Source organism: Vanacampus margaritifer, chromosome 15 (assembly GCF_051991255.1).
Source record: "Vanacampus margaritifer isolate UIUO_Vmar chromosome 15, RoL_Vmar_1.0, whole genome shotgun sequence".
NCBI lineage: Eukaryota > Metazoa > Chordata > Actinopteri > Syngnathiformes > Syngnathidae > Vanacampus > Vanacampus margaritifer.
In genome coordinates this window covers 3,050,174-3,070,000 of record NC_135446.1, presented here as the reverse complement: position 1 = coordinate 3,070,000, position 19,827 = coordinate 3,050,174, and the positions used below count along the sequence as shown (strand labels likewise).

General features: G+C 43.5%; 2 protein-coding genes across 6 annotated transcripts in view; one reads left to right on the top strand and one right to left on the bottom strand.

The window, feature by feature from the left end:
• The window catches only part of impdh1b (IMP (inosine 5'-monophosphate) dehydrogenase 1b), a 27,039-nt gene extending 19,253 nt beyond the window's left edge, over window positions 1–7,786 (top strand). For 3 of the 5 annotated variants that reach the window (XM_077544004.1, XM_077544003.1, XM_077544005.1), the window contains 12 exons: window positions 1,679–1,780; window positions 1,855–1,929; window positions 2,008–2,214; window positions 2,309–2,396; window positions 2,476–2,675; window positions 2,753–2,843; window positions 3,471–3,566; window positions 3,727–3,870; window positions 5,307–5,451; window positions 5,540–5,683; window positions 5,761–5,844; window positions 6,665–7,786. In XM_077544004.1, coding sequence (XP_077400130.1) covers window positions 1,679–1,780; window positions 1,855–1,929; window positions 2,008–2,214; window positions 2,309–2,396; window positions 2,476–2,675; window positions 2,753–2,843; window positions 3,471–3,566; window positions 3,727–3,870; window positions 5,307–5,451; window positions 5,540–5,683; window positions 5,761–5,844; window positions 6,665–6,686 — 1,398 coding nt within the window. In that variant the 3' untranslated portion in view covers window positions 6,687–7,786. Of the gene's footprint in view, window positions 1–1,678; window positions 1,781–1,854; window positions 2,215–2,308; window positions 2,397–2,475; window positions 2,676–2,752; window positions 2,844–3,470; window positions 3,567–3,726; window positions 3,871–5,306; window positions 5,452–5,539; window positions 5,684–5,760; window positions 5,845–6,664 lie in introns of all 5 variants that reach the window. The other 2 variants (XR_013288312.1, XM_077544002.1) reach the window with 2 other exon arrangements.
• prrt4b (proline rich transmembrane protein 4b) lies at window positions 7,724–19,472 on the bottom strand. Its single transcript, XM_077544001.1, has 4 exons — window positions 19,379–19,472; window positions 14,134–14,944; window positions 12,746–12,841; window positions 7,724–11,119 (listed from the first exon to the last, which is right to left on the bottom strand). The coding sequence occupies exons 2-4, from the start codon at window positions 14,942–14,944 to the stop codon at window positions 9,156–9,158; spliced, it is 2,871 nt and encodes a 956-aa protein (XP_077400127.1). The 5' UTR covers window positions 19,379–19,472; the 3' UTR covers window positions 7,724–9,155.
• Between the last annotated feature and the right edge of the window lie 355 nt (window positions 19,473–19,827).

Below are 19,827 nucleotides of genomic sequence, written 5' to 3'. Positions count from 1 at the left end.
AATTTGTCCAATAGACAACATCAATTATCGCTACAGCAGGTTGCACCCTGAAATGCTCACGAGGCAATCACAAGGCACAAGGAACAAGGAACAACCTTTCATAATCACAAGGGACAATTTCAAGTGTTCAATTCACCTACCATGCATGTTTTTGGAATGCGGGAGAAAACCCATGCAGGCACAGGGAGAACATACAAACTACACACAGGAAGGCTGCAGCCTGGATTAGAACTCATAACTTCTGAACTGTGAGTCACATGTGCTAACCAGGCTGGAGTAGCTGCCATATATATATATATATATAAAAAAAAAATCAAGTTAACAAATATTCATATAACACCATGCTTCCAGTAGAGAATAAGTAGTAATCAAATTAAAATAAAGGGTGCATTGTCAAGTACCAAATTTACAGAGCTGCGTGTTGATTGGGTGAGAGACACGTCGTCAACTTTGTCTTCTTGCTTTTTTAGTGCCTTTTTAGACACTTGACCTTTTTGTCATTGGTCTAATGTGGTCTCACAGTCCCGGTCCTTTGTGTCCCACTTGGCCTCTGTTCTGTACAGTGTGCCCATTCATGCTTGACAAGCAAAAACAAGTCCACATTTGGCTCCGACAGGTGGAATCTCACATCTCAGTGCGTGCTCTCTAAATGGAAGTGTGAGGTGGCTCCCCCCCTGCCTCCACCTTGTGAGAAAAGCAGCCCACTTGCTATTCAACATCTGATAAGAATTTATTTGACCCTTTCCCATGTAGCAGGAATGTCGTTATTATTGTTACGCAGATTACCCCTCTCCCCTCGTGGGAAGCAGGTATCTCAGGCACTCTTGATAAAATTTGTACTTGAACTGAAAAAATATGATTGGCTCATTCAGCTCCTGTTCCAATATGAAATAATGATAATAATAATGCATCAGATTTATATAGCGCTTTTCTAGACACTCAAAGACACTTTACAATGGAATGGATACCTTATTCATGCACTCACACATTCACACTGTAGTGTCTGTAAACTACTTAAGTAGCCACAGCTGCCCTGGGGCAGGCTGACGGACGCATGGCTGCCAGTGTGTGCCTACTCCGACCACCACTAAACATTTGCACCTTCCAAACACCAGTGTGATTAGCACTGGAGGCAATGTGTGTGAAGTGCCTTGCCCAAGGACACAATGACACATGACTTGGGGAGAGTGGGGATTGAACAGCCGACCTTCTGGTTACTGAATGACCATCTCCACACCCTGAGCCACGGCACACAATAAATACTTATTCATTTATTTACTGTATTTTATTTATTTTTTAATTAATTTTGGCTGTCAGGGGCACTGGCTCATTTCATTGAACAGAGTAGTCTCTAACTTATTATTATTGTGTGATTATTTTGCTGGAAGTGGTCAGGAATTGGCTCATATGTCAATTAAACAAGCCATTTCTTGTATTTATTTTGAAATGTATTTACCTCTTGAGTAACTATTTTAATTAAAATATGTATTTATTTAGTTATTCATTTGTTAACAATTATATTTCCCTGTCCGGACTTGCTTGATTTTCTTCCCCCCCCTGTTTTATTTACTCATATATTTAATTTATTTATGTTGTCTATTAATGTTTTATTGTTTTTAAATAACGTTTTAATAATAATAATACACCTGTTTATGTTTTTGATTTTTTGTTGTTGCAGGATTTAACATCAGCGCTAACCAAGAAGATCACATTGAAGGCCCCCCTCATCTCTTCCCCCATGGACACTGTTACAGAATCTGCAATGGCCATCGCAATGGCGGTAAGATGTTGATCACATGGGTGCTTTTGTTATTCTGATTATGCCATTTCAAAGAAATAGTATTGATTTCACAGCTAATGGGAGGCATTGGCTTCATCCACCACAACTGCACACCCGAATTCCAAGCCAATGAGGTCCGCAAGGTTAAGGTATGCTGGCATTACCATGTCATCATCAACCCAGTCATAAAAAAAAAAAAAAATCTTATTTCTACACACGTGACTCAGAGATTCGAGCAAGGATTTATCACGGACCCAGTGGTCATGAGCCCGCACCAGACGGTCGGTGATGTGCTTGAAGCCAAAGTGCGACACGGCTTCTCAGGCATCCCCGTCACCGAGACGGGCAAAATGGGTGGAAAGCTGGTGGGCATCGTCACCTCCAGAGATATCGACTTCCTGTCTGAGAAAGACCACACCAAGCCCCTGGCGGAGGTGTGTGCTGAGTGGAAATTCATACAATAGCTTAGCCAGGGATAGATATTGAATAGGAAAATATATATAAATACTCTTGCTTGTGCTGTTTCAGGCAATGACAAAGAGGGAGGAACTAGTGGTCGCTCCGGCAGGTGTCACCCTAAAAGAAGCAAATGACATTCTGCAGCGCAGCAAAAAAGGTAAAAACGCCAATCTTGTTTTTCTCTCTCTCTCGCTCTCTCTCTCCCTCCATTTGTTGACATTGTTGCTGCAAACCAGGCAAGCTCCCCATTGTGAACGACAACGACGAGCTGGTGGCCATCATCGCCAGGACGGATTTGAAAAAGAACCGGGACTACCCGCTGGCCTCCAAAGACTCGCGCAAGCAGCTGCTGTGCGGCGCCGCCATCGGCACCCGCGATGACGACAAGTACAGGCTGGACCTGCTGGTGCAGGCGGGCGTGGACGTGGTGGTGTTGGTGGGTCTTTTTACCGCAGACCCAAAAAAAACAACAACACATTTTTAAAAAATGACATAACTTTTTTTTTTCCCCAGGACTCATCACAGGGCAACTCCGTGTTTCAGATCAACATGATAAACTACATCAAGCAGAAATTTCCAGAATTGCAAGTGGTTGGAGGAAATGGTAAGTCAGTGGAGCTTCAAAATGCCATATTGTCACATTTTCGTACCATGTTTGGTAAATTGTGTAACCCCTTGTTTCGTGTTATATTTCCAAAATGTTTACTACCTGCAAAACCAATCAGAAGAGTTAATTAAGTTAATGTTTCATTTTCTTAAATGTCAGTAGGTGGATTTAGTTGGTTAACACATAAAGAAGTAATATTTTTAAAAACATACATAGTGCTTAATTTATAATATATAAAAAATATTGCAAAATATCAAATATTGTGATATAATTATAGTTTTAAGTTTGAATTGTGTTTTTATAAAAGGTCTTAAAAAAATTTGAGTTTTTCTTGTATTAGCTTGTTAAACATTGTGGGCAACTTTCAACTCTTAAAATTGCACATCAGGCCAAATGGGAGAACTAAATAAGTTCTTGTACTTCCTACTCCCTACGTGTATATTCTGACTTTAATAATAATTATTTTCCTTTTAAACTTGTATTTTCTTTCTTTCACTTTTATTTTATATTTTGTATTGCATTTATATTATGTTCAATAAACCAAACCAAACCAAAAATAGAGAACTACACCTGTGAACCACACGCCGTAGGTTGCTTGCTCTAATAACCCCATTTCCTTTTCAGTGGTGACAGCGGCGCAAGCCAAGAATCTGATCGATGCTGGTGTGGACGCACTGCGGGTGGGCATGGGCTGCGGCTCCATCTGTATCACGCAGGAAGGTACCCTTTGTACAGCTTTGTTCTTTATGTGCCTTCTCATGGTTGCCCGTGGTAACCGCAGCCCATAGAGACACCTCCTGGCTGCGCTAGTTATCTTGCTGTTCTGGGTTGCCAAGGCAGAGTCTGCCCCAATTATCAGCATCTGTTTCTGTGTTTGCAGTTATGGCGTGCGGGCGGCCTCAGGGTACCTCTGTGTATAAGGTGGCCGAGTACGCTCGGCGCTTCGGCGTGCCTGTCATCGCTGACGGTGGCATCCAGACGGTGGGACACGTGGTCAAGGCACTCTCGCTGGGAGCGTCCACCAGTAAGAACGTCGCCAACACAAAGAAATAATCATTCTCTTTACCACCACATTCATGACATAGCGTTATTTATGAAAAATAAAAAAAGTAAAATCGTTGAGATAATTTTGAGGAAACTGTCGGTTATGCCAACTCATCCTAGCATAATCTAGATCAGTGATTCTTAACAATTTGGGTCCTGAGCGCCAACTAGTGGGCCGCAAAGTAATTTCAGTTTTGTAACTCTGGGCCGCGACGGCCGCAGCTTTCAATTGAGGCTTTGTACACATGTATCAGGGTATTTTTAAAACAAGAATATCCCGCTCCGCGTAGAAAAAACAATCTGTAATATTGCCCATTAGTATTGTGCTAAATCCATTCATAATCATCCGTATTCTGTTTCACCACGCTGCAGTCAGCATGTTGTGGGGCGGGGAACGCGCAACGGCTCCTTCGAATGCATGCAATCGACAAGGCTGTTCCAAAATTTGAAACAGCGCCGCGGAACCTCCGTTGAATGAGTTGCTCTTGAAGCTCACAACTATCTTGCATCTAATAATGCCAAAATATGCACAGAAGTAATGCAGCACGTCGGAATTTAATTTCTTATTTTCTTCTATTTCCAGGTTTTGCTATGCGTTCAGCCCCTCGTCATTTTTGTCCAATGGGAGCACAGATCGTCATGCGGGTCGGCGTGATTACGCAATATAGTCCATTTGCAAAAAGCACAGTGTGACTATGAACCGCACCAAACGAAGAAAAAAAAAAGTCTGCTTTTGGTTGAGACCAAACAAGCAGACTTAGGAACTTTAATGGTCTGAATGCGCCCATAGACGAATGGACGCTGCAATTAATTCTGTTCTCGCAGATTCCCGAGCAAATCGACAAGGAGCACTGCCAGAGATTGATAATGTGAAGAACTCCCTTGAGTGAATCACCGTTATCAATCTGGTTAAAAAAAAAATAAAAATCCATATAAACGTACACAAAAACAGACAAGTTGATTCCGGCTTGTTGGGCATCTTATTGGGTGTCAGTGTTTACTGTTTGTTTAAATATATGTCATTGATAACCACATTGCATCATGTTATTTAACAATGATTTTATAAACCTTAACTAGATTTCCTTATTAAAAACAAACAATAATAAGTCAACATAAATCTTATCTAATTTAATTTAATAAAAATTTCTGAATGGGCCCCAGGCCATTTTTTACAGGAAAAGTTGGGCCCCAAGGTAGACTCGTATGCATCCGACAAAGCCAGGAAATAACATAAGAGTGTCGGAAATAACAAGGAACCAATATTAGACCCATTTGAAGAAATATCAAAATCGTCCTAACATAATCTAGAGCGCAGGTGTCAAGCTCAAAGCCCCTATGCTTTGGCAAAAGCATGTCGAAAGGACGCTTAAAATCCTAATTTCTTGTCTAAAAGTTTTCCGTCTTTTTCTGCCGCAGTCATGATGGGCTCCCTGCTGGCAGCGACCACCGAGGCTCCCGGTGAGTACTTCTTCTCAGACGGCGTGCGGCTCAAAAAGTACCGTGGCATGGGTTCCCTCGATGCCATGGAGAAGAGCACCAGCAGCCAGAAACGTTACTTCAGGTGCACTCAAGTCACGTCACATCATAAAAACAAGTGTGAGGTGCACAAGTGACGGGTGTTTTTTTTCTTTTTTTCTTCAACATAACAGCGAGGGCGACGCCGTGAAGGTAGCACAGGGCGTGTCGGGCTCGGTGCAGGACAAGGGTTCCATCCACAAGTTTGTACCGTACCTCATAGCCGGTATCCAACATGGCTGCCAGGACATCGGGGCCAAAAGTCTCTCGGTGCTCCGGTGAAGGATAGCGTAAATTCTTCTTTCACATATCATTCAACAACAGCAGCTAAACGCATGTTTGTTATTTTTGTCAGCTCCATGATGTACTCTGGAGAGCTTAAGTTTGAGAAGAGGACCATGTCGGCACAGGTGGAAGGAGGCGTTCATGGACTTCACTCGTAAGTGGCACTTTTTCCAACATTACAAACCTCGAGCACGCTTCATGCTTAACCATTTAAATGATTAAAAAAAAATAGCTTCAGTTGTAAAATGAAACACTCAAATCATCCACATTTTTTGTTAAAATTGCTGGAAATGACACATAAAGGTGGCAAAAGAAATCCATTTTGCTTCATATTATAATAATCAAATATTTTTCAGACAGACATGACAGTGCCAATTTTTCCTAGCATAGTTGAGAGCACAGTTCTTAAGCTGAAGAAGACCTGAATGTCGCCATGAAACATCTAGAAATAATGGATAAGCCAAATCAATGGAAAAAAAACATAATACCATTTTTTTTTAAATGAGTATTAAGATTAAGTAGTAGTAGTAGTAGTGTTAATTAATAATGCTGAGCATTTTAAAGGAAGTTCTTTTGTGTCAAACAATCCTAGCATGATCTCGAGGCTCTCAAGATGAAGTATAGGATATTCCTGTATGGATTCATTTGAACAGGTTTTTGCTCAAATATAATAACAACCAAAGTAGTTTTTGACTCTGTAATTTCCAGGATGAAATAAAAATGAACTCTAAAATGTGATGTTGGGCTTAGGAGCAATTCCTCAAGTGGGGCTGTTAACAAAAAGAGTAGAAGACTATTAACCCTTTTAGCATTCTCACTAGCAACACTTCCGAACTTTTCTAAGAACAGTGTGGAAGTCTTGCATGCGCTTGAGTAGTTTTTAATGCAGCAGCTAACCATTAAACAAAATGGATACCGCACTTGAAATGACACATCCAGCACTAATTGTGTTTCCTTGCATCTCAACTCAACAGTTACGAGAAGCGTCTTTACTGAGCTGCGGATGGGCCACCATACCACATTATTAAAGAAAATAAAGAAAAGAAAGTGACCAAATGTTTAAATGACAACAAAACAACCACCCCACCCACCTCTTGTTCATCGCCACACCCGACTCTCTTTCCACCAACATCAAGTGCACAGGCTGGCAGAGTAGGGGAATAGCGGAAGGCTATTTGCACTCAAAAAGCGGCACGTCTGGCTTTCCAGATGTTCCTCAACATCACATTTAAGTCTTGCGTCGTGGCACTACGTTTTTGTTTTTTTTTTACGGGGCGAGTTCTCTTGTTTACTTAAGACACTCAGGCGCCACCTACAATCAGCTGAGCCGCCTCCAGTCATTCATGAGCCCAAATATCACATGACAGGACCAAAAACTGAATATAATCAGGTATTTTTCCACGATTGGGTTTGTTATATGAAAGCTGTACAGTTTCATCTGGCCTTTGGATGGAGCAATGAAGGGTTTTTGATATGCATGTCCTTTTTCCACAAGCCCAACGTGGTTGTATTTTTATTGCTCTTTGTTGTAACTGCATATGTACTGCCAAATGTATTTATACGTGCTCTTTTTGGAACGTCAAAACCAAATATAGTGCAAACAAACAAAACAAGCAGCCTGTTTGTTACTTTGTGTTACGCTCATTCCTACGCTTTTGTTGTTGTTTTTTCAACACCTTTTGTTTTTACCGGAAAAATGCCTTGACATGTGAACAGGTCCCATTAAAAACAACTCGCTGCGCTTGTATCTCTGTTGTATTATGAAATGTATTTGATGTGGTCTTAAGCTAAGGCCTCACAGTTTCTACCTAAAGCGAAAGTACTTCTCCCAGCACTGGGTTCGATTGACTAACAAAAGTCTTGTAATCTAAAGAAAATGTGCAGAAAAGTACATGACAATATAAAACTTGAGTTCCTATATTCAGACTTTATGACATGTTTTTGTTGTTCTTTTGTTTTTTTAAATCCTGAATGGAGAAGACTGGGTTTTGAGTGTTTTTTGGGAGACCACCTGTTTATCGTTTAAAAAGCACTCTGCAGAGGAGAAGCTGCTTTACTGTTCAATTTGGTAAAACAAATAAAGAAAATAAACTGTTCTCGTCAGCTGTTTTGTGTGTGTGTGTGTGTGTGTGTTTGTGTGTGTGTGGGGGGGGGGCAGTCATTTGTTTACAAATAAACTTTATTAAACTGTGTGTATGCATTTTGCCTATATAAATTAGTAAGCGCAGGGTAGCAGTTCATGTAAAAAATATTTAAGGGAATGGCCAGCAGAGGACGCCCACTTGCTTACTTGCATCCTTGGGAGGTTGTGCTCAAGTTAAATTAAACTTCAGTGGATAGTATTTTATAAGTGCTAAGTAATACACTAATGCACTAAACTATTAACTGTTGTATCCATTATTGGGTTAGGTATTTGTTATTTTGGCTATACGGTTGTACCTCGGAGTTTGAACATAATTCGTTCCTGCGAAGTGTTCAAAGTCCGAATTGTTCAACCTCCGAAACATTTTTTCCCATAGGAAATAATGTAAATGCAATTAATCCGTTTCCAAGCTCCAAAAACAGAAAATTCCTATTTTAATTTCTATTCTATTTACAGTACACAGTATTTAAACAATAAAAATAGCTTACCTTACCTGTTATGGTGTGATGGCATCAGTGGACGATAAATGCTATGTTAATGCTAGCTTTAGTTCAGTGCTGAGTTTGTGTATTTTACATTGGGCATATTGTTAGACTACTAAGTGGTCCTTGCGTGCATTGTTTAACGTCAGGCACGTTGTTGAACAGCTAAGGAGGGTCCTTGTGCCAGTATTTACAGAAGTAGCCACGGTAGTTACAACTGCGCGATAATCTCCTTCCTAATTCCACTGTGGTTTGTAGCACTGTTTGTTTTTCTTTGCTGCCACTGGCACTGTTGTCTTTCTTTGGGCCCATGGCGAAGAAAATTGTCGTGGAAAAATCAAAATGCCCTCGCGAGTATGCAGCACCTCCAGGAGTATTCACGATCTGACTGGAAATGAGCACTGCATTGTCTCAACTACCGCAACATGAGCATTCGATATTGCTCGGATTCACTCGGCTACCCGTTTTCAAGGTATGGCTTAGCTTGCTTTGTTTGGGTGTTCGAACTCCGAAAATGAGTTCAAACTCCGACGCAATTTTTACTCCGATTTTTGGGTTGAAGTCCGAATTGTACGAGTTCCAAGATGTTCAAACTCTGAGGTTCCACTGTACTTGACAAACACATGTTTTACTTATTAGGCAGAGAAAGTGTAAAACTTAAAAAGCTACCTGTTATTTCTGACACTTTTGGCACTTAAACCCGCATAGACATTCACTAATGACCATTTAAGGATGCGCCTACCAAATGTGTCATTTCGGCAGCTGTAGTTTACCATGACTTCTAAAGCTGCTGCCAAAATCAACACTTACATTACAGTCCTCGCGTCAAGTCTTTGTCCATTACAAGTCAATGGTCTCGCTGCAGATGCTAAGCGCATCAATTTGTCTGCAAGCGCTTACAAACTCCTCCTGCACCGATCGGTCGGCCTCAGACGACATATCTAGGTCAAGGCTTTCCTGCGAGGTGGCCCCCAGCGTTTGGTAGTGCCTCTGAAGGTTTCTCTGCTGCTGAGCTTGTGCTTCTGGAATTGGGCAGAGGATCATTGATGAGTCTCCGATGGATGCTCGATACAGGGAGCTCCCCCTCCAACGCTCGGGAGACGAGCAGCTGGAAGAGGACAGTGATGGAGATGGACGACCCCCGACCATAATCTCCCCTGCTTTGGAAGTTAACTCTGTACAAGAGAAGGTTCGGTAAAGGCCCGGATCATTTAGGTTGGGATTACGGAGGCTAGGAAGTGCACAGTGGTTGTTCATGGATAAGTTGCTGCTCTGTGTGGGCCTGGTTGTGCTGAAGAGGCTCATAGGAAAAAGCGCCTCACCGAAGAGGGCCTCGTCGATGCTGCGACGTAAATTGATGGGCGACGGCGGCCTCAGGTCTGTAGTGGAACCGCTTGTAAAGGAGGATCCACCTGACTGCTCTCCACCACCTCCATTTCCAAGTTTCTGCAAGTCCTTCATGTCCGAATTCACTTCAGGATCTTGATAGGCCAGAGCCCGGTTGCTGTGGTACAGAAAGTCTAGCCTGTTTAGACTGCTTGACAACCTTTCGTCCGTGAGAGTGTAGAGAGGAAGGTTCTCTGTCTCACCGAGGCCGACCGTGTCCACAATAGCAAGTTTCTCCGGATGGCCTAAGCTCCACTGGCAGCTCCCTGGAAGGATGGGTGCTTTTGACGCCAGCAGTTCAGTCCAACAGCTTCCAGCGGACGGTAGCTGGTCAGAGCAGTAGACTGGTTGTGCCACTACCAGCGCCAAGGTGAGGCAGACACCTAATTCAGACAGTCTGCAGCTGAATTGAAAAGCCCACCAGCACCACGGATGGAAGACTTCCTCTCCCCCAGTGATACCAATAGCATTGAGCATCGCGTACAGCTGCAGTCCCGCACAGGTTAAACAAAACAGCGCGGAAAGACTAACTGTTACGGCTGCACGATCCCAGTCGCGGCTCTCGGCGAAGGGGCAGTGGTTATATCGCTCGGCTGGTGTCGGGGAAGTGTTGTTCAGGTGGTAGATGTGCTTGGAGTCTGCTCGCACGTAGACGTAGAACACAAAATAAGCAGTGGACAGGAAAGTGGCAAGGGCTACAAAGGCTCCACGGGAGATGAGTGACAGGAAAAGGGAAAGTGGAGGTTTTTGCTGGTAAAACTTCAGCATGGTCCCTGGACCGAAGGCAGCAGTGAAGTGCAAGGTGACCAAACAGGCCAAGAAGCAAGGTCTTTGGAAGGCAGAGTAGGAAAGCTGCATCCTGGAGCGCATGGAAAGCAGAAGGAAAACCAAGCCGAATGCTGCCGTTAGGCAAGGGAACGGTGCCTCATAGAGCATCAGCGAGGCCTCGCTGGAGGGCAAGCGGTCCTGGTGGCCATATGCGTCGTACAGGAGCAAGAAAGATCTGGTCCCCCCGGCGGCCAATAGAAACAGGCTGACCAGAGCAAAGTAGCCACAACCAGATGGACAGCGCAGGGGCAAGCAGAGAAGGTTGAGTGCAGAAGCCAATGTTAGCATCGCAAAGACACAACCGGCGCCATACACGTGTGCCTCCCAGGCCAGGCCCCAGGCTGCCATGGCGCTGTTCCAGTCTGTGTATAGCGGAACCAACATGAGAGGAGACGAGAATGCCGAAGGGCTGCTTGACTGGTTTGTGCTTGTGGTGTTTTGTGCCGGCTTCATGTCTGATGATGTCATTGATTCCCAGTCGCCTGACAAGTGTTCTTTATTGCAGTCTGGAAGGAGCGTGACGTTGTCGCTCGCCGGGTTTGACATCCAGGTCTCGGTTTGAAGCTTTTGTGACCTTCCTGCTGTAGTCACTACAAAAAAGCATAAAATCAGTTTTCTTGACTTTCAATTAAATTATACCCTTGTTAATACCATAAATCAACCGTTCTCCACATTACTGCTTTCTTTCCACCCCAGAAAGAAACATACTGAGAACTACTATGGCGTAGCAAGAGGGAGAGATTAGTTGCTGTCATGTGTGCTGGCTCATCCATCATTTTGCTTCAGGCTTATCAAGAACCAGGCTCTCTTAATGGACCCCAAACCTCGAGAGTAACCTGGCAATATCGGCAATCACAATGTGGGCTGGTTTTGTCTTGTTTTGTAGGAAATGTGTACATCAAAATGGATCTAAAAACATGGATAATACATTTAGAGATCAGAAATAAGCATACCAAACAGGCCCACAAATTTTCCTTTTGCAGATTTCATGTGGTTTCACACCTTTTTATTGGTTATTTTTCCCATCCCTCCATTTTCTGGTCCCCTAATTTGCTCATTTTGTTTATGTTTTCATAAACCGCCACCTTCAAATGGCACACTCCCTTTGGTGGGTTGGTATTTTGTTTTAACGGGGACAATCATGTTTAACTTGCGCTTGCCTGCCCCAGTTGCAAAAAGAGAAACGTCTGCTTTTACTGTACCTCAGTGACGGAGCATTTTCACAAGTAGTCACATTGTAGCGTTTTCACCCCATTTAAGCCTCTGGATTATTGCAGCCGTAATGCAAACGTCAAGCTGGAGGAAATACAACACCCCTAGCTCAGCATGGTGCAGCAATTGGACTTTATTAGTCTGTTGTCAGAACTTGGGTGCATATTCAGCAATGTTTTTGCCTCATTTAAAACATGCTGCTATGATGTCATCCTGCCAGACCAGAAGCATTAACCTATAGGGGGAGGTATGACCAGAAGGTCAAATCGATAAGGATGTGTGGCTCAGAAACGTCGGTCTGTGTGTTTTCTTTCCAGGGCGATTGAGATGCCACGCTAGGGAGGCATGGGTGGACTTGTCTTTGCACTAACATCAGCGCACGTCTGTGCTGACAGTCTGGTGGACCACAGAGCAAGGACAGATCTCAGAATTTAGGTTCTGCTGTGTGCCGCTAGGTCACGTGACATATTCCTGTGGGAACAACTCGGTCACATCTGCAGTGCTTGGTCTAAGAACCCAATGACAGACTGCTGTATCCCGGGTTTGATTCCCAGCTGTTGCAAATCCACCTGCTGAGGCCTCTCAGGGCAAATAGGCCATCCAGAGTCATCTTCACACATTGAACTAGTCAACAAGATGACTTCCGCTAAAATAAGTGACACATTTAACAAATCTATTTCTGGAGAAATCACTTTTGCTATTCTGGAGCAAGCGGTAGAAGTGGGTTACAGCTGCTCCTGCGAATTGGGCCACATATTTTTATCATAGATCAATTTTCATCATGAGTTGTACATGTTGTATGCCATGAGGGAAATAGCAAGACAATAATGGCAGCAGCACTTTTATTAGACAGCACTTTCTCGATTGTATATCGTTGATGGTGTTAGATGAAACATTTTTTACTGAGCATCTGAAATGACAAGATTTGACCTCCCTTCAACTAAGAGATTGGATGCAGACTCATGCAGTTTAAGGGTGGGGAACAAGCAGAACTCTTAGCTCACCAATTTTTCCTGGCAGTGACGTTGCTAGTGGCGTTGAAACATCCGTCGTATAGACATCAGTGGCCGCATCTTCCTCATCCACCTGATCTGTCTTAGCTGTGAAGAAACGAGCGGTTTAAGATCTGGGTGTCTTCAGAGAGAAATGACACACACACACACACACACACACACACACACACACACACACACAAAATAATAGTTTAACACTACACTGCACTTAGAGTGAAATGACTGCGTATCTTAACCCAGTTCTGTCAAATGGGTCAGCCTGGCCTCCACTTTTATGCAGCCAGTCATCCATGGTACTTTGTGTGGATCTCCGTAGCCTAATTGCATTGATATTTCGATGTGCATGTGCTGTGATTTGACTGTTTTATTCCATCTAGAAGTTGCATTGAATCTAGTTGTATCGTTTTAACCATTAGTAATGTCAGCCATCCAGTGTCTTGTCCATGTAGTGATTGGGTTTAAGGCTAAAAGGTTTAAGTCATCCTGAAACTCTTGAGCAATGCGTTGGTATGACAGCTTACAAAATTTGGATGATTGGACATGCTTTACAAAATGTAAGCATTCATGTGTGCATGTTGGCAACTTTTTGTGTTGTTTTAAGCACTGGTAGCGGTTTAGAGCCAGTGCCTGGCCATATCATGTGGTGGGTGATTGGGTTTAAAGATAGAACTTCTTGTCTTTATTCATTCGTAAAATCTTAACCAAGGTGTGAAAATGACAGCCGACAGCATTGGGCTGTCTGTTTATCCTGTATGTTACGTGCAATGCTTGTACTGTTAGCATCCTCCAGTGTCACTTTAAGCACATTTATATGACAGCTTTCCCTGCAAGGAGCACCTTCTCCAACCCCATCTTCCCCTTCACCCGCAGGCTTGAATTAATCGACTGTTCAGCTTCCGGCCTAACCTCTCACCCGGCCGACGTGATGGATGTGTCTGCACCTGCAGGTGGGTTTTATCATGATTATTAAGCATACAGGTACCGTCTGTGCAGGTGGGGGATGGGCTTTGGAAAGAGAGGATGTTCCCGCAATGTCACTTTGTTTTTTATAAGCAAACCATTTTCACTCGTTCCCTTTTCAAGCAACCTCTATGAAAACAGGTTATACAAAAATTCACTTAATTTTGGTACTGATAAGTCAACAGGGTGGGCCATTAAAGATAAGAGAATCCTAAGCTTTTCTTTTGAAGCTGAATTTACAGCCTTTCATCAATGCAGTTGTGATATAAACTTGTATCTAATAGCACTTGACAGCTTTTCAACATGATCTTTGACATGTCAGAAATGCCCAAACCTCTATGCAGGCTTTTTGACAACCAACGATTGATTAGCCCTGCACAATCATTCCCGCCACCATTGATTTGTTTGACTTTGTTTACCTTCTTTCGGTGCAGTTCTGGTGGTGATCACCCCCAAACTGGTGTGAGTGGTGTGACTTTCTGATGAGTCTTGTGCTTTCACTGAAGTGTTGTCAGGGGGGGTGAAGGCTGGGGTCAGTATGATGTCCATTCCAGGGTTTGTTGTCTTGTCGGGAGGAACTGTGATTCCTGGTGCCATCATTGCCGACAGCGTATGTAAAAACTTGTCGTCCTTTGGGAGGTGCTGCACTGTTAATGCTAGTGTCATGTCCCAAGGTGGGTGTCTGTGTGTCCCATTTTGTTCCAGCGTGCTTGAGCTGGTGGGAGTATTTCTGATATGCATTGCAGAGGTTGCAACAAGAGTGTCATTGTCATTTCTAACGTGCAGAGAATGTGATGTTCCTGCGAGAATACTTTCTGTCCTTATCTCAGTCACGCTGCTTTGGAACTGAGTAGAACTGGTGAGAAGTGCAGAGGCTTCAGACATGGTCCCATCTCCAGACCCAGATTGATCGATTGGGTCTGACAACTCTTGGCCGGTTGTGTTCACCTCTGCGGTCTCGCTTTTACCCCCGGCAGGATAAAAAGGCAGACGGAACGGCAGTGATGGAAGGGACGGGAGCTTTGGCAGACTCAGGGTCCACCAGTAAGAGCCAGATTTCTTTTGTTGTGGCTTTTCTCTGGAAAGTGTTGGTCCCCAGAGCTCCTCTTCATCAGCTGAGGCCTGCTTGTGAACCAGAAGAAGACACCAGAAGATCAGGGCCAATGCCCGGTGGAGGTGAAGCATACTGTCGTCAGTGTCTTGCAAATCGGTTACATGTTGAGAAATCATCTAGAAAACAAGAACAAACAGGACACAGTGTGAGACTAATATTTTTTGGAAAGTCAAATCAATCTATTTGCCAGCCCTTTGAAGCGTCTAATGGACTTTGCAGGCCCAAAAACCTTCACCCGCCAAAGACCACTTAAGTATTTCAGACCCCTTAAATTAGTGGTTTTCCTTTTAGATGTTAAGGTCATTATTTACATTACGGTGTGTTACCTTCTCAGACTTCCATCAAAATATGGCTGGGGGAGTCTGATCCAGCTCAAGAATAGGTTAAGGGACCTCCTTTTTCTTTTCAGTTCAAAGTCACTGAACTGTTGTCTGAGTGAAAAGATGAGGGGACCAAAGGAATTTCCCCCCTATGAGATCAACAACCTGTATCCCCCCTTAAAAACCCGGTTCACCCTTTCTCTTGCTCCCACCCTGCAGGCTCTAAATCTCTAGTGTGTTCATACGCTCGCGTGGGAGAGAATATGCCAAAATTCCACTGTAGCAAAATTAATTCCCCATTAGCGCTCAAAGTCTTTAATCCGGACCACGGCATGACTACGGGGGAAGGCGGGGTGTGAGTTTGGGGGTCAAACTTATGCTTCCCACACACTTGCTACTTTTAGAATCTCATCAATACAACATTAAAGCCATCCTGGATGTTTTTCGGCCCATGTTTGAGCACGCAAGCAGTCCACCTATACACTTTGGATGACTTTCATGCGTGCAAAGATCGCACAGAAGAACGTCTGGGGGCATCTTGCCATTGTGAGCCCATGCACACCGTTCTCTGGTGCGCCCACACAAACTCACTTACGAATTTTATCGTGGAGATGATAGCAGGAAAGATGTCATTTTAACCTGAGTTTCTGGCCAAATTATCTACTCATCGTTTATCCATTACTTACACGTTTGAGGGTTCCCATTATGTATTTATCTCACATTTCACGCGTCGGTATCACTTTCACTCCATCTCACCTCGTGCGTGGGTAAGGGGAAACTCGCATCACACAAAAAATTCTGTAATTTGCAGATTTCTTCATACGTGGTTGTTGTTTGGGATTATTTCCCAGGTGTGTTTACGCACTTAATGAGTTGTGAGCTGAGCTATCCCTTCTCCATCTCAGCCAGTCGGCTTCTTGCCTTCCCATGTGGTCGCCCAACTGTCTAGTTGTGTTATTAGCACTGTTATTAGTTTTTCATTTGCTCTTTTGCATGGTGGGACAGTTGCTTGGAGTATTTTAGCTTGGCTATGTTCAACAGCTAGCTGCTAACTTTTTAATGTCTACACTTCTAGACAGATATTTGTTGTTCATGGCTGATGTGTGAAAGTCTATAATACAGTATTCTACAACCTTAGACATGTCAGCTCCCATCAAGTGGAAAGCTAGCAATGTTAGCGTGTCGTAATGTGCCCTCCAAAAATGAGTTATATTTGCTTATACACCTAAAAATTTTGTTTTGTAATAAAATACAGGAATCACTTCAAAATAGCAGCCAAAAAGAACCTCCAAAACAAGACCACTGTGTGCCACTATCAGGCCTTTTTAGTTTTACTTGTCACTTCATCCCTTAAATCAAGGCATTGTCTCTTGTGACAGGCAGCAGAGCAAATGGAAAGGAGCCCTAAAAAGAGCACAGCCAGTGAGAATTTACAAGCCTCCCTTCCATTATGGCGTAATGCTGCTTGACCAAGCAGAGCAGAAGCAGGAGGACGACGGAGGGTTTAGCGAGACATCATTGACATGCCATTGTCGCATTCTCACTCCAGGAGAGTCAACTGTGCCGTAGTCTGCCTGATTGTCTTTTACGTTTGCTGCCGGAGTCGCTTTCATTAAGTGTACAAACCCCTGACTTTCCAATGTGTGTGTCTCAACTATCACAAGCAAGCACCACTTTGCTGATAATAATAGAGTGGGTTAAGCGTGCAAGAATGGAAGCACCCTAGTCTTTGGTATACACCTACCATTACAAGAGCTTGTTACCAAACTTTTGGAGGGATTTTTTTTCTCCCCCCATTACACAAGTCTTGTCGTTAAAGACGTTTGATGGGTTTGAGGTCAGAGCTCCAATCAAATGTGGCTTTAAGGAGTTTGCATTGCGCCCGGAAACAGATGAGGCACCCAAACGTTCCAACAAATTTCCAATGGTTGAAAAACAGTCTTTCTTCGATTTGAGTCTAAAAGCCCAACATCTCACTGGTTAAGTGATACAAGGTCATCTAGTGAAGTTGTCATTAACCCCATTCACACTGACTTTCTTGGGAGGCAAGTGGGATATCTGCAGAACTGGCATTATTTTTAATTGCACAGCCCCCGTTGTGGTTTTGAACATTCAGATAATTTGATACCTAGCAACGTTAGTGCCAACATCTGGAACAGTATCAAGGCTGTAAATATTCGGCACTTAAGCCCTGGTCAACTAAGCTACTTTTCCCCTCACCTTTTTACCTTCTTTTCTGTAAGGTACCAATACAAGACCTTGGAATTTGCCAGCTTCCCACTTAGTTTCAGAGGCATAACAAAGTTTAAGGGTCTGTGTGACCAGAGTGTGAACTTGCTGCTACTGCCCTATGTGTTGAAAACAGTTGTCACCGTTACTGCCATGCTTCTAATTATTATAGCAGGACAAGCTGCAAAATCACACTGTCTGAAAGGAACAGGAGAAAAAAAAGCTCAGGTTGACTTTTGCCCCAATTTAGTAAAGGGACTTTAATGTTAAAGGTAAGTACGCAGCCCCTAAGGTGACATGATAGGGGGGGATCATTTGTGTTTCTTCGCAAATAACTTTGTGTTCCCTCGCAAAGATTGCGTTCTCTTGCAAAAATTGCATTTCTTTGCGATGATAACACAAGATAACGAAAATGTATTTTTTTGCGAGGGGACGGAATTATTATTATTATTTTAAACGAGTTGATGTACTTTCGGGTCAACTTTGATGGGACCAAAAGCGACGAGGGGGGAGCATCTACAGCAGTGGGAAAGCTTAATTAAATTTTATTTTGAAAAGGTACGTAGATATCTATGCTATGGTGCCACCGCCTCTCACCTGCACTTTCGAGGCTACAGTATCCAAACTGACCCGGAATTACATAAACGCGTAAAAATAAATAAATAAAGACGTCCACTCGCAAAAAACTTTCGCATTATCTTGCATTTATTGCAAGATAACTCAAAAGTTTTTGCGAGGGATTGCAATCTTTGCGAGGGATTGAAATCTTTGCAAGAGAATACAATCTTTGCAAGGGAGCGCAAAGTTTTTTTTGCAAGGGGAAGCAAATGTTGCGTGGGAACACAATCTTTGCAAGGGAATGCAGTTATTTATGAGGGAACGCAAATTATTTTTTCTCCCCTACCATGTCATTAGGGGCTTCATAGGTATGAGTCTTTGGTGCAAAATTTCTTACTCTGGCCCACTGGTGCCATTACACTTCTGGAACTATGTTGGAAGCTGGCAAATTCCCAGATTGACTTCAGCTCCACAATCCCGCATTGATACTTTACACTACGGTGGCCTTACACTCCAGATACTATGTAATAGCTTGGCAAATGCTTGGATTGACATCAACCTCACCATCCCACACTGATTGCACATCAGAATCTTGCAAACATTTGCTTTGTTGACATTCCCAGAATTTTGCATAGGGAACTTGCGATGTTACGTTTTGAGTCAGAAAGAATCTGGCAAATTCTTGGGTCAACCTCCATCCTACCACACTGCATCAGGACCTTGCACACAGGACAGCGAGCTAGGGAAAAGCTGTCTAGATGGCTCGTGCGAAAGGGGCTACGTCTTATGAACTATCCTTGGTTACTGAGGCAGCCGAAGGAATCCTAAGTAGACACCGTTTTGGTCTCTACCGTCAGTGAAGGAGCTGATGGTCGCTGTACTTGTTGTCAAGTCAACATGCAGCAACATTAGCATCGTTTGCCAACAAAATGAGCAAGTAGTTGCTTCCCAAATGACACCATACGAGCCGGTCAATAGTTCTGTCATGTCATTGACCATGACCAGCAAACTGGTCCAGAAATATCTAGCAGTGCAATGTCATCCGTTGTCACGTTGTCGTGTGGGGTTTAAAGAGCATTGAGAGAAGATTAATTCCCTAAATGTTCTAATCTGTCGCCTGTAACAGATGCACACACCTTCTACCACTTGCCCTCCCACCTCCTTTTCAAAATCAGAAAACCTGTTGATTTCCTCCAAAACTGTCAATTACTACACCGCCGCTCATGAATTCAGTGATGGCTAAATCGGACCCATCAGATATTCTAAGAGACGTGCTGACAGCCTCCGTGCTAATCCCAGGATTGGAGCACCTTTCTGCGTCTTGCTGACATGCACGCACGCACACACGCACGCATTCTTGAGCAGTCACGCTGACTTCAAGTCATTGCCATGCAACCAGCCAAACACCTTCTCTCAATCTAACACATGCTAAGTGTGGCTTACCTGCAGATGTTTGGGATAAAATACAAAATTCCCAAGCACAGTGTGTTGGTGTGGGTGTCAGCTGCAGGAGAGGCTCTGTCGTCGTGTGTCACCGTAGGTCCGACTGCATGGACTGTAACCTCCCAGCCTACCTTCCCCCTTCTCTTCCTCTCTCTCCATCGGCAACCCTCCCTCCCTCTCCCTCAGCCCATCACAATGACGCTCGGTCACACATCAGGCAGTAAATTGTTCTTTTACTGAAGGTCGTTATTGGTGAGAAGAATCACAACCAAAAATGGATATCCGCATGCACATCTTCAATACAGTCCTGCTCCGCAAAATTTGTGAAATATTGGCATTATTTAAAAGGAAAAAAACAATCGCTAATAGGCTCATTATTGTCCTTATTCGTATGATTTGTTCACCGGCTTTTAAGTTTAACCTGAATTTTGAGTTTGACATTTAGTAAA